The sequence below is a fragment of the Lottia gigantea genome (assembly GCF_000327385.1).
Source record: "Lottia gigantea unplaced genomic scaffold LOTGIsca_16, whole genome shotgun sequence".
In the NCBI taxonomy this organism is placed as follows: domain Eukaryota; kingdom Metazoa; phylum Mollusca; class Gastropoda; family Lottiidae; genus Lottia; species Lottia gigantea.
In genome coordinates this window covers 2,277,636-2,290,343 of record NW_008707965.1, presented here as the reverse complement: position 1 = coordinate 2,290,343, position 12,708 = coordinate 2,277,636, and the positions used below count along the sequence as shown (strand labels likewise).

The 12,708-nt window shown below is 35.1% G+C and overlaps 1 protein-coding gene across 1 annotated transcript in view; it reads right to left on the bottom strand.

Annotated features, from left to right (window-relative positions):
* LOTGIDRAFT_213260 (hypothetical protein) overlaps positions 1 to 12,464 on the bottom strand; it is a gene marked incomplete at its 3' end in the record, with an annotated part of 15,105 nt that extends 2,641 nt beyond the window's left edge. Inside the window, exons 1-12 of the mRNA XM_009051000.1 lie at positions 12,209 to 12,464; positions 8,525 to 8,721; positions 8,162 to 8,215; positions 7,795 to 7,929; positions 7,156 to 7,356; positions 6,590 to 6,713; positions 4,016 to 4,101; positions 3,047 to 3,180; positions 2,571 to 2,649; positions 1,986 to 2,335; positions 1,207 to 1,405; positions 625 to 869 (exon numbers count right to left, since the gene is read on the bottom strand). Of these exons, the coding sequence (XP_009049248.1) occupies positions 625 to 869; positions 1,207 to 1,405; positions 1,986 to 2,335; positions 2,571 to 2,649; positions 3,047 to 3,180; positions 4,016 to 4,101; positions 6,590 to 6,713; positions 7,156 to 7,356; positions 7,795 to 7,929; positions 8,162 to 8,215; positions 8,525 to 8,721; positions 12,209 to 12,449 (2,045 nt within the window). The 5' untranslated portion in view covers positions 12,450 to 12,464. The remainder of the gene's footprint in view (positions 1 to 624; positions 870 to 1,206; positions 1,406 to 1,985; positions 2,336 to 2,570; positions 2,650 to 3,046; positions 3,181 to 4,015; positions 4,102 to 6,589; positions 6,714 to 7,155; positions 7,357 to 7,794; positions 7,930 to 8,161; positions 8,216 to 8,524; positions 8,722 to 12,208) is intronic.
* Positions 12,465 to 12,708: the final 244 nt, after the last annotated feature.

Genomic DNA, 12,708 nt, shown 5'->3' with positions numbered 1-12,708 from the left:
TCACATGATAAACCAGCGTTTATTTCCCCATAACGATAACAAGATCCACATTCATTCCCTGGTTTATCTTTTCTGATAAAATACGCTAAAACGTTCTATTTTTTAATTGTAAAAATGTTGCTTAATTCACCGATATCTGTCAATCAAGTTCACCGACCCGCCCCTAACAATATAGTTCTATAAAAAGACAGTCTTATTTGGATGATAGAATTATCAAATATTTATTATTCCATTGAAATATTAACAACAATTGTAAATTTAAATAAATTGTAAAATTAGATTAGACTCTTGGTAAAAAACTTGGGTCAATCCTTGTTTTCGTTTTCGATGTATTCATACGCCTTATTGTCACGTGACAAACTACAGTTATTGGAAAATAAACGCCGGTTTGGCTAACTGGTTTATTGAAGGGAGTGATAGTAGAAATGTAAATATTTGCCAGTGGGCAACCTTTGTAATATGGCGAGGTAAAAATACTATAATGACTCAAAGTCTACGTGACCATGGATTCCGTTTCCACTCATATTGCGGTCATGGTTATTTAAAAAGTTTCTCCCTTCATCATCCCTTCGGTAACCCTTTGACGTCTCTGATATCCTCAAAACAAGATATTGAAAAAGTTACCTTATGTCCGACCCCATAGGAGTAGCTATACCATAACCCTTAGAATCCAAGTTACTTCCAACTTTCATAGTATCACAGGGAGCTCTGTTATTATAATATTCACTGGTGGTTGATTCTATTAAAAATGCATATTTTCCACTGGAATTTCGAACCCGCTGTATACCGTCTTCAGTTCGAGCGTAAAACACAGACGGTTGTGACGTCATATACGACCACATTCGTTGAAAAAGGTTGACCTTTGAACCCTGTAAAAGAGACCAGTGATGAATGTTAGTGTTTACAATATGGCAATATATGGTTCGACTGTTGATCGCGAGACCAATTTGCTTGCGATCAAATTACGAGACATATAAAATGACCACAACTACTTGACGTAGCTTCTGACTTCATGAGCCCATATAGGTGAAGAAAGTAGGACGTAAAACTACTTGACGCAGCTTCTGTACTCATAGGACCTAATAGGCTATATAGGAAGTAAAACTAAAAATCAAGCTTCATTAGAAAAGGTTTTTTTTCTTGAGCAATTCCTACACCAGCAACCCGATTGTCCAAATTTATTAGCAAGACAAAAGTGACCCTTACATTAAAGAAATCCATAGTTGATCCCGAGGATAGAGTACCATATTTGATTTCTGTCTGCTTAGCTAGATCTTCAGCTGATTTGATGGGCGTACTTAGTCTCATGAAGGTTAAATGAGCTGCCAGATTAGCGGTGTAAGAGGAGATGATTATCAAGGTAAAGAACCACCAGACACTTGTCACCATTCTTCCCGATACAGATCTAGAATGAAACAATGAAACACTTTACGATGTCTCGTCAATCATTAACTAAAGTCTCTATGGGGGAAAATTTCATAACTTAACGATATTCTTCTTGAAAATAGTATGGTATATAGGTTCTTAAACGAGTTGCAACTTCAAAGGTGCCGTGTTTTGGCAATGATCGACTCATCCACATAACCCACAGTGTTTGGACATTGGCGGAGCCAAAGGGGGGAGGGGAGTGGCAGGAGGGTCAGCGCCCCCCCCCCCCCTTCGCAGCAACGAAAGCAAGTTTTTAAGGGCAAAAATCTCATAACTAGGTGAGAAATTCGGGCAATCTCAGATATTTCGTAAACCTGGCTCCGCCACTGTGCTTGGGCATTCATTACAGGCTAATAGACACATTAACGCTTTTTTTTATATTAAAACATAATACTTTTTTTATCTTGCGAAAAAAAAAATGGAATTTGAGTGTCATCCTTGCGCAGGGTGTAATAAATAATGTTACAATTACAATTACAGCATTATCCCTTGTGTAAGAGTCATGCTAATCTTCTATGTATCGTTCCCAATTAAGTATATGTATTACGTATACTTACTTCGGTAAAACATCACATCCTTGTTGCATAAAGGCTCCTAGAGAAAACCACATAGAGTTTCCTATGGTGAAGTCATTGTGAATTTTTTTATCAGTGCCTTCCACTTGCCATTCTATAGCACTAAATCTACTGACTAGAAATAACACAACACTCACGCCAATAAAGGCAAAGGCGGTACACAACCATATCTCTGAAGATAAGGGTTCCATGAAGGAAAACACGTGAGGTGACACATCCTCGGGTTTTTTAATCATGATGCTGATTCCTAAACTCATATAAGGTTTAGTAAAGTCTAAAACTTGTTCTCGTTTTGAGGTGATGGTTAATGGAGCTATGGCTAAATCGGCTTCCTGAAATGGAAATATTCCTGATAAATAAATAAACCACCAAGCACTAACTAAATCCAACACCACTTATTGATCTAATTTTTCTATAATGTGCTACGTTCCTGATGATTGTTACTCTCGAACCAACCTCACTTTTATACCATATTAGTATGCAAACACAATCATGACGGTTTGTTTGTGAAAATCATTCCTGTTACTCTGGTGATTCAAAGACAACCACAGAAAAAATGTTACGTACGTGTCTTATTAATTCTCCAATAATACCCGTCCACGACCCGTCTTCTTTTATTTTCCCGTATGTATTGTCTTTTACATATCTAGGAAAAGAAAACACAAAAACAAGAACATCATTATGTCGATTTCAATATGTCAGTGGCGATGATAGTGGGGTATAGAAGGAACATTTGGATCCCCAGGAAATAAGTTTGTACACTGAATTACACCTCTGCTTCATTTTTTAAGAAATTTCAAAATATGATTATTGTACAAATTTTATGCATGTTAGAATATTTGAGGACTTGCGTGTAGTGGGAATGTGAGAGGATCAACATTCGAGCCATGTAATTTCGTGAGATTACGAATGTGTTTGACTCTAAAGGCCTGTACAAACAGAAAGTCTAACTTACTGGTCGCCGACTAATTCGGCCGAGTTTGTATATACGAGTTACGCCCCTTACATCACATTTTTACAAAAGTTCTGGTCTAATATATTACCTTATATGGTAGTCATAGTTGACTATTCTGGAAACCCGTTCACCTAATTCAGCACAATAACCAGTAAATCTATCTGATCCTACTATAGGTCTTCCATAACTAGGATATTCCCTATATTCTATATATGGCGCCTCCTGTAATCATAATAATAATAATAATAATAATAATAATAATAATAATCATAATCATTATAATAATAATAATAATAATAAAAATAATAATTGGAAGAGAAGAGGAATGGTGGATGGGGAAGATGGATAATGATTGATAATGAAGATGATGATATGTATGATTAAAAAGATGAATGGCGCTGTTGCTCTCATTGCAGATATCTGATAACTCATGATAAATCAAGATAAGTCATTATTGATGATGCATGATGATAATGATAGATGATGACGATATCAATGATGATTTTGATAGATGGAGAAGATGGACAATGATTGATGATGAAGATGTTGATATGTATGATTAAAGAGGTGACGCTGTTGCGCTCATTGCAGATATCTGATAAATCAAGATAAATTAAGATAAATCAAGATAAGTCATTAGTGATGATGCATGACAATGATGCATGATGCTTGATGATGATGATGATGATGACGATATTAATGATGATAATGATAGACGACGATGATGCCGCTTTACATGATTGCTGATAACTTACGATCGATCATAATAATAATAATTATGATAATGATGTAAATGATAGATGATGACGATATTAATGATGATAATGATAGATGAAGATGATGGGTAATGATGCATGCTGATGATGACGACATTAATGATGATAATTATGACAATGATGTAGATGATAGATGACGATGATACTGATGAAGAAGATAATTATAATGAACGATATTCATGTTTTTCAAAATCGAAATTGAACAACGAATTTACTCCATCTATAAACCTGGCAAAATACGAGTAATTTGAAATAGCTGACAGAAAACTATTCTTACAAACCTCTATTGAAACCACAATACGAGTTCTGTTATCAATTTTTCTATTAGCTTTATCTAAGATTGGCTCTGGTCCCTGTGGTCTGTAGCCTAAGTAACTCCACGACCCACCCTGTAAAAACAAATAAGAGTAAGTTACAACCCACCAATTCCGCCAATATTATATGGTGAAGTATAGAAAACTTTATTCTAACTTTAGAATTTTGGCATTTTTTGCAAAACAGATGGTTGTTATGCAGATGCTGCAAGTATAATTTGGAACAAAAGTAACTCTTGAAAGAAAAGTTATTGTTATACTAAATATGTAGTTAGTTATTTTAAAGGGATTGTAAAGAAGTTTTCTAAAATAAATGTATGTGTATAGGGGACACTGATGGCATCACACATAATTTTTTTGAGAAAACCTCTTAAGAAAAGTGAAGCATTTGAATCATCACAATAAAAATACAATCAAGTGAAAGTATTAAGTATATTAAAATACAACTTGTGTAGTACACATATTTTCTCCTCTTTGTATAGGATTATCAATTTCTTTATTTTGCACTGTCCGGGGTTTTAAATCAATCCCAAAAGAGAACCTTGTCATTTATTTTTTCACCATAGCATTCTACGCTTAACTAGTAATAGAAAAACATATAGATATTTTACATTCATGCTACTTATTTCAGAACACATCTTCATAATGTCAAGCTATATACGAACTGCATCTTCATAATGTGAAGCTATTACGAACTGCATCTTCATAATGTCAAGCTATTACGAACTGCATCTTCACAATGTCAAGCTATTACGAACTGCATCTTCACAATGTCAAGCTATAACGAACTGCATCTTCATAATGTCAAGCTATTACGAACTGCATCTTCATAATGTCAAGCTATTACGAACTGCATCTTCACAATGCCAAGCTATTACGAACTGCATCTTCACAATGTCAAGCTATTACGAACTGCATCTTCACAATGTCAAGCTATTACGAACTGCATCTTCACAATGTCAAGCTATTACGAACTGCATCTTCACAATGTCAAGCTATTACGAACTGCATCTTCACAATGTCAAGCTATTACGAACTGCATTTTCATAATGTGAAGCTATTACAAACAGCATGTGAACTGCATCTTCACAATGTCAAGCTATTACGAACTGCATCTTCACAATGTGAAGCTATTACAAACAGCATCTTCACAATGTCAAGCTATTACGAACTGTATCTTCACAATGTCAAGCTATTACAAACAGCATCTTATACCTGTCATTAATAGCCACTTTTCTTCTATCACAGAAGTCTGTAAATGCAGCGATTTGATTGGATTGTATGCTAGAGGTACAGCCAATCAGAGGCTTCTACTTATAGACTGTAGATAATTGGTTGTGCCTGTCATCGGGGGTTGTCATTGGCTGTATTCTCTAGTGTATAATCCAATCATATTGACGCATTTAAAACATTCCGCAATACAGGAAAAGCACCTAATGATGTATTAGACACAGTTTGTTAAAGGAATATGAAATGAATGGAGTTTTACGTCCTAAGACACAGTTTGTATATGCTTGGCCTAGTGAAGATGTCTAGTAGATCTGTACATATTGTCACTATAATGTAATGATAAAGAGAATTTATATACACAATACACAGGTTAAACCATATTAAAACTGCAAAAATTAAAACCGAAATAGCTTAAATGCATGTTATATCCGACACTTAAGAAAACAAACAATACGACATAAAACTGTTATATAAGACAATGGCAATGGATATAGAGGTGGATAAACACACAAACAAGCAAAAGCAAACCAAAACCTTGTGTTTGGGAAGAGAAAGAAGAAACGAAAAGGATAAATCTTTGTGGTGCAAATTATGCATAATAAAAATTCGCACAGGCAAGAAAATTTCGTTTATCAAAATCTCGTCTAAGAATGGCAAAAGCGGGAGTAAAAGTTGTATAGTAGTGGACTCCTCCAAAGAGAAGTACCATCAGGTGTTTCGAAAAGAGTAAGCATGATCTGCTTTGAGCGCTACAACCGCCACTACTATATAGTCTAGGCCAACAGCATGAGATACAATTATACAATTTTTATCTGACCAGCCAAGATGCTAGAAACAGATTTGTAATATTCATCCATAAAATTTTGTGTATCAATTATCCAGTCATAATAAGAGATATTTTCAAAGAAACTGACATAAAATTCAAAATGAAGCACATAACAGTATGTTTAGGCAATTGATAGACATCTTCACAATGCCAAGATAATAAGAACTGTGTACTTATACCTTGACTGCAATAGCCACCTTTCATGTATCATGGAAGTTTGTAAATTGTTTGTACTATAGCAAATACAGCCAATCAGAGGCCTCGACACAAAGTCATAATGCTTACAGCCATTCGTGAGTTCTCTTGGCTGTATTTGATGGTATAAAATCCACGGTAATTGCTGCATTCTGGGATTACATTGTAATCAAGGTATATGTTCGTAATAGTTTGTCATTGTGAAGATGTTGGTATAAGGTACAAATGAAACAAGGTGAAAAAACTAAACCATAAAGTTGGAATCGGTAAAAGAGAAACGTATAAGTAACAATAAAATCGCACCGCATGGATACCACGGTACATGGTTACTTGTTTAACATCTAATGTGAAATTTGTCCTTTGACCTGCTTTATTAAACACTATTCTTCCCGTGTGGCCATTTCTTAAATCCATCTGCAATATAAAAGGACTATATCACATTGCTACTTAAATTGATACTAAATTATATATACATGTATGTGCTCAACCACTAACATATGAATCTCAGCCCAAGCAAATCATTTTTGAGATTTAAAATAACGTCATTCTCTTGCAATTCAATCCAGGCGTTGCAAACTACTAGCAGCACTGAAAACAGCATTCAGAGTCGCCGTATTTCCGTCGAAGGACCCGATTGGCTGTATTTAGCTGAAGTCTGTAATGTCTTTTATCATAATGTTTTTGGTAACTTCAAGGTGTAACCACTTTTACCGACATCAAATAAACTATACATTCAGAGAATAGGCCTATCACATTAATATTTCCAATTTATCGAACAAATTTATTTTTGTTAAATTCGGCAACTGGAATTTGTCTAATTTGCCTTGATGGATTGAAATACGTGTCGATTACTGACCTTTGACATGGTTTCAGCCAGGGTTCGCCTGTACAACCATAACCTAGTACCATCATCAATACAACTAATCTCATCTGTCGTCAAACTGTCACTCCAACCACTCAAATTACGAAATAAACTTAAACTTCCGTGTATCTTTTGTAATTTCTCTATAGATTTTGTGAACAATTCTACAGAATCCATGGCTAATGCATTTTCAAACTGAAATGTATAAAAATGTATTAATGTTAGCGTTGAATAAAAATGAAATTGTCACTCTGTTATATTATGTCTATCTTTGTCATATTATATCTATCTTAAAGGGTTTCAGATAAGGTTTTCTTGCTTTTGTCTTTTATCGAAGACTCTTTTAGAGTGCTTATGAGCTATATGGTATATAAAACTGAGATCTCCCTTGCCTCCGAATACATGAAGTAATATGAAGATCTAGTGGACAACTGAGAACGACTGGAAGTAGGAGAGTCAGTTCAATCGCGGCGACCTTATTAGGTATACAACCTGTCAGTTGCCTTCAGTTTTCAGGTTCTACCTTCAGTATAATTTTGATCGATCGAAATCTGCGACCATGCTAACTGATGCTAGATCCTTCGTTTGAAGCTTGTATAATACACACATAGACTATGTCTGGTAAACATGGACAGAGTAGGAGTGAAACCAACTTACTTGAGATAAATTCAAGGAAGAATTAAAATAGTGACCTTCTCTCTGTAATTCAAACCCAGTAACATTTACTCCTCCTATATTTAAAACTGTTAAATTTAACTCCTTCATATTCTGAAACGAAATAAAAAGATATTAAAGAAGAATATTGCAGTCTTACGCATTCATCCAAGGGTATGAAATCAAATCAAATGCGATTAACGTTTCATACTTCTGTGATTCTTTGCTTGTAGCACCATGCACTTTCTATTATATACAGGAGAAAATTTCTCAGCCAGACTCTCAATTTGTTTCAATGCTCTTATAACATCAACCGATTGCCAAATCTATATCTAATAAAACTTACGACATGAGGTAACAAAATGTGGAATCTCATTTTTAAAACTTTTTTGTCATTCATCTGCAAAAAAAAGAAAAAAAAGGAATTAAATGGGGGGAGGGTTTTTTTTTCTTTTCTTTGACCCTTGATCGATTGCATTACCCCCCCCCCCCCCCCCCCTCATAAAACCGTACTATTTAGTAATATCTTTTAGGTTTACCCTGCAATCTTTTTCATGTCGGAGAATATAAACTTAAAAAAAAAGGATTATGCTAGACTACAAAGCGCCTCATTACCCCCAAATAATTTCAAAATAACTGATAAGGCGAGGGTTGAGAATACACAGCAATACATATATCTCAAAAAAATATCAGAAAAAAATAATCTCACCAATTTATTTAAGAAAATTTCTGCATTTTGGGGGATAAGATCCAGCACAATTCGTATAATCATACCCCGATCTACCATATGGAGATTTTTAATGGTTTCATACGTTTCGTACACGTTAAAAACATGGCGGATATCTACTTCCGGTGGAATATAAATCTGATGAAGGTAGTCTGTTGTGGCCTCCATTCTACTTAATGCTGTAAAATCAAATAAGAATTTTATTGATTTTCACAATATTTGTGTTTTAAACATATTCATAGCTCCCAAACGATAGAAAAAATCAAGTGTTCGCCATTCTAGGGAAAGAAACCAAGTTTTTTTAAATTTGTGTTGCAAAATTTGAAAAAATAAAAGATCGATCATGTGAAATGGCTTTTAATGTAAAATATGACCCAAGCAGCAAACAGATATTATCAAACAAAAGCTTCAAATCAGGCAAGGGTGACCGATATATTTTTGTGTACAAAAATTGCGCATTATACACGCAAATATATGGTATGTAAGGGTGTTGATGCTAAGCATTAATATCTATTGAATGTACAGCCATTTTCTAAGTATTTCGAGGTTTTTTTATGATTCTAAAGACTCAGAAGAATATTAGTAAAGCGGAGTTCATTGACGACTGCAGGACTTTGGATCGAAAATTTTTTTTCAAATCTATTTTAAGAGGGTAGAGATCCGTGAGAAAGGCTTAAACCTTGTATTTTATACAATTTGAAATTCAATATTTTTGCATTTTAACTACGAAAATGTGCATATTTCTTTAGCCATGGCCCCTTGCCTTAGGAGCCGAGCCGAGTCTGGCAAAATTTCGTACTTGAAGTGCTTCAATGGCGAAAATCCTCTAAAATACAATTACGTTTACAGACTAACTGTGTTGGACTTTACTAACGACACGGGAATACATCAAAGCATTCGCCCTGACATAACGCAGACGTACAATTGACGAAATCAGACGAAAATAAAACGAAGAATTTCTATTATCGATACTTTATTTTGTAAAATGTTAACCCCCGGGACACCAGAAAGATCAGTAAATGAAGATATATATTTTTTTAGTCTGAGGGTTAATTTAGTTAAAATCGTTGATAAAAACCTTATTGAACGACAATGGATTCTAAATGTCGATTTGAACCAGTTAAAGGGATATTTGTCATATTATTTGCTTCCCCGGGAAATAGAACGTTTGTACTTCTATGACTTTCCAAATTTAAAATCAATATGGATGTTACGAAAATTGCTTAGTCTCAATCATCCAGACATTTATTGACATTGCATCTGCCATGTACATATAATAGAACGTCTGGACAATACAATTCACGTCCCATTTTAAATCTGCTTGGATACACCGTTTTCACAAAATCAAGCTTTTGCGAATTCCTTATACCTTGACTGAAATGACCATTTTTCTTGTATCACGGAACGCAGTGATTTGATTGAATTGTACGCCAGCAAACACAACCAATCATAGACATCGACAGACAACTGTAAACATTTTGGCTTATTATTTACAGATTTTTTTCGAGGACTCTGATTGGCTGTATTCGCTAAAGTACAATCAACCAGAATCGCTGTATTTACAAACTTCCATGACACAAGAAAGGTGGCTATTGCAGTCAAAGGCTTGTAATAGCTTGACATTGTGAAGATGCCGTAACAGATGCATCGTTTCTACAACACACAAGAAACCATTGAGTGAACTACCTTTTGTATTTTTGTAGTTTAGCTACATTTAATGAAATCATAACGGTTGATAGTCCAGATTCCATAACATATTGATTCTAGGTTGCTGCGGTGGCTGATTTCGTTCGTGACTCTGCAAATGTCATCATGGTTACAGCACTATTTCAAATGTGAAATTTTAAGTAAATATTGCACAATTCTTGGAAATCTCAACATCAAGTATTAATCGTACCTATTTAAGTACACACGAACGGTCTTGGTCGTCGCCAGCTAGAGTCATGTCAAGAGTTACACCGTCCGCAGAAAGGCGAGGAGACAAAAATCTCCAGTGGGTCTTTTGTTATATATATCCTTGTCGTGGAAGCACGGACATACGCGAGATTTTACACCAAGACTGTTCCGGTGCCAGCACCTTTAGGATGATTGGTGGTTAGTGTCGCAAGCGAAGATGGTCTTTCGGACAGTGACACCTGCCGAACTTTGGAATGAGAGACCAATGTCAGCAGCATAAAATTAACTCTAGTCAATTGACTGTCCCGATGAGCATTTTATATCTAAAACCTATCTCGGCTATTGAGCTCTTATAAATTCTACTTTTGTATGTCAGTTATGTGATGAGTTTTGGAATCACCTTTCTCCCAATAAGTCTCTGAATTACAAACATTAGAAGGTTTTTCGGATCAATTCGAGTTAATAAACCAACAAAACCAAAATAAGGATCATCAGACGTTTAGAAACGGATGCAGGGCTGACAAACCAAAGTACCAAATAAGAGCTATGTGACTCTCTGTAAAGGATGCAAAGCTGACAAACCAAAGTACCAAATAAGAGCTATGTGATTCTCTGCAAGGGATGGCGAGTTGGCAAACCAACATATCAAAATAACATCTTCAGCAATGTGGACTTTCCAAAACTTAGATAACTCAATAATGCATCATCATGGACTGATTATAAGAAATAACTTTCAAATAAGTCAATTACGTGGGGGAAACAGCTATAATTGAATAAAATATTATCTAAAAACGGACATGTAAGCGAAATTAATGGCTAATTGGAATCAATTTGTAGAATTTCTGGGAGAAAGATGATCGAAGATAAAAACTAAACATATTTGATATAGCGGCTAATGATGTGTTCAAACCATATTAACATCGATCTTGGGACTCTCTGTATTTATGCTGGCTTCTTATCTCTCTACTGGTTACAGTCAGAAATACCTAGAGAATTTTTATCAAAGCTGAATACGTCATTATCTTAAACAAAGCTATTCTATTCTGCTCTGTAACCCTTCTTTGCTGTTATCACAAAAGTGTTGTAGCATTGCACGAGCAAATAAATAAACCAAGTACTAACGATCCGAACAGCAGAACAAAATCCGATATCCAAACCAACATTTTGACGAAGCCTTGGTAGCAGCTAATGAACTTTTCACATGAGGAAGTATATGAATTATAAGTGAGTATTTCATAATGAAAAGTTGTATCAGGTGTCTAGAAAGGTAAGCATTCCCTGCCTAGCGCCACACATTCATTAGCCCCTATAACATGTAAATAGCACTAACAAAATGTCAAAATACCTAGAGGGATTTATCTGTTAATAAGTCACTATTGTCAAAAACTTCCATTTATAAACAATACAAAATTTATATGCGACGTTAGCACTTCGAAAGAGGAACTAGTTTGACCGATCAGAGTTGGATTATTTCTTTAGAATGTTGAAAGTTTATAGATCGTAACAATGTTTTGATTAGTAATAAAGACATCATGTCTTCAGTTAGCCAATGACCAGCTTGTAGACAGAACCCTTTGGATTTTAAATTTGTAAGGGTTTCAAGTCTTTAAATGTACGGGATATGGTCGTCAAAATATGTTCTTCAACAGCCGATAAAGCTCAATTTCAGTCGCTCTTATTTGCAAGAGACCCAGAGAGCTAAACATTAAACTCTATCAGCTGAGGAAACGAATATTGAGAAGACTGTTTTACTCTCAAAAAATTACTTACCTTCATCGTTGTCGTAAAAATAATAAATTTTTTCCCATTCAAAATAATCAATCATGTCACACACTGCCCTGGATGTCGATGGCTTGATGTAAAACTCATATTGCGAGTCGGCACCATCAAAGGGATTAGCAGGATTATTGATGGAGATGAAAGGGATGCCGTTATTATGAACATGTGAACTGATGATAGGTAACATATCTCGTGATGATATTCCAATTACTGTTATACAACCACTGCTCATTAACGTACACACTGAAAATAAAATTAAAATGAAGTGTCTTACTTTTTTGCATCTGATTTTGTCAATGAAGATGGATTGAGCAGTGAGATATTGTGCAAATAAGGCCACAGATTGACTACCTTTTTCCGAGTTGCAACTGTCGATGGATGTTCAGCATGTACAGTTTGTAGCACACGTCGAGACTAGCTGTCCATGTCAGTTTCTCCGACCTGCATCACTGACATGCCGAAGCGAAGAGCGTTTTCTGACCTTTTTTGAA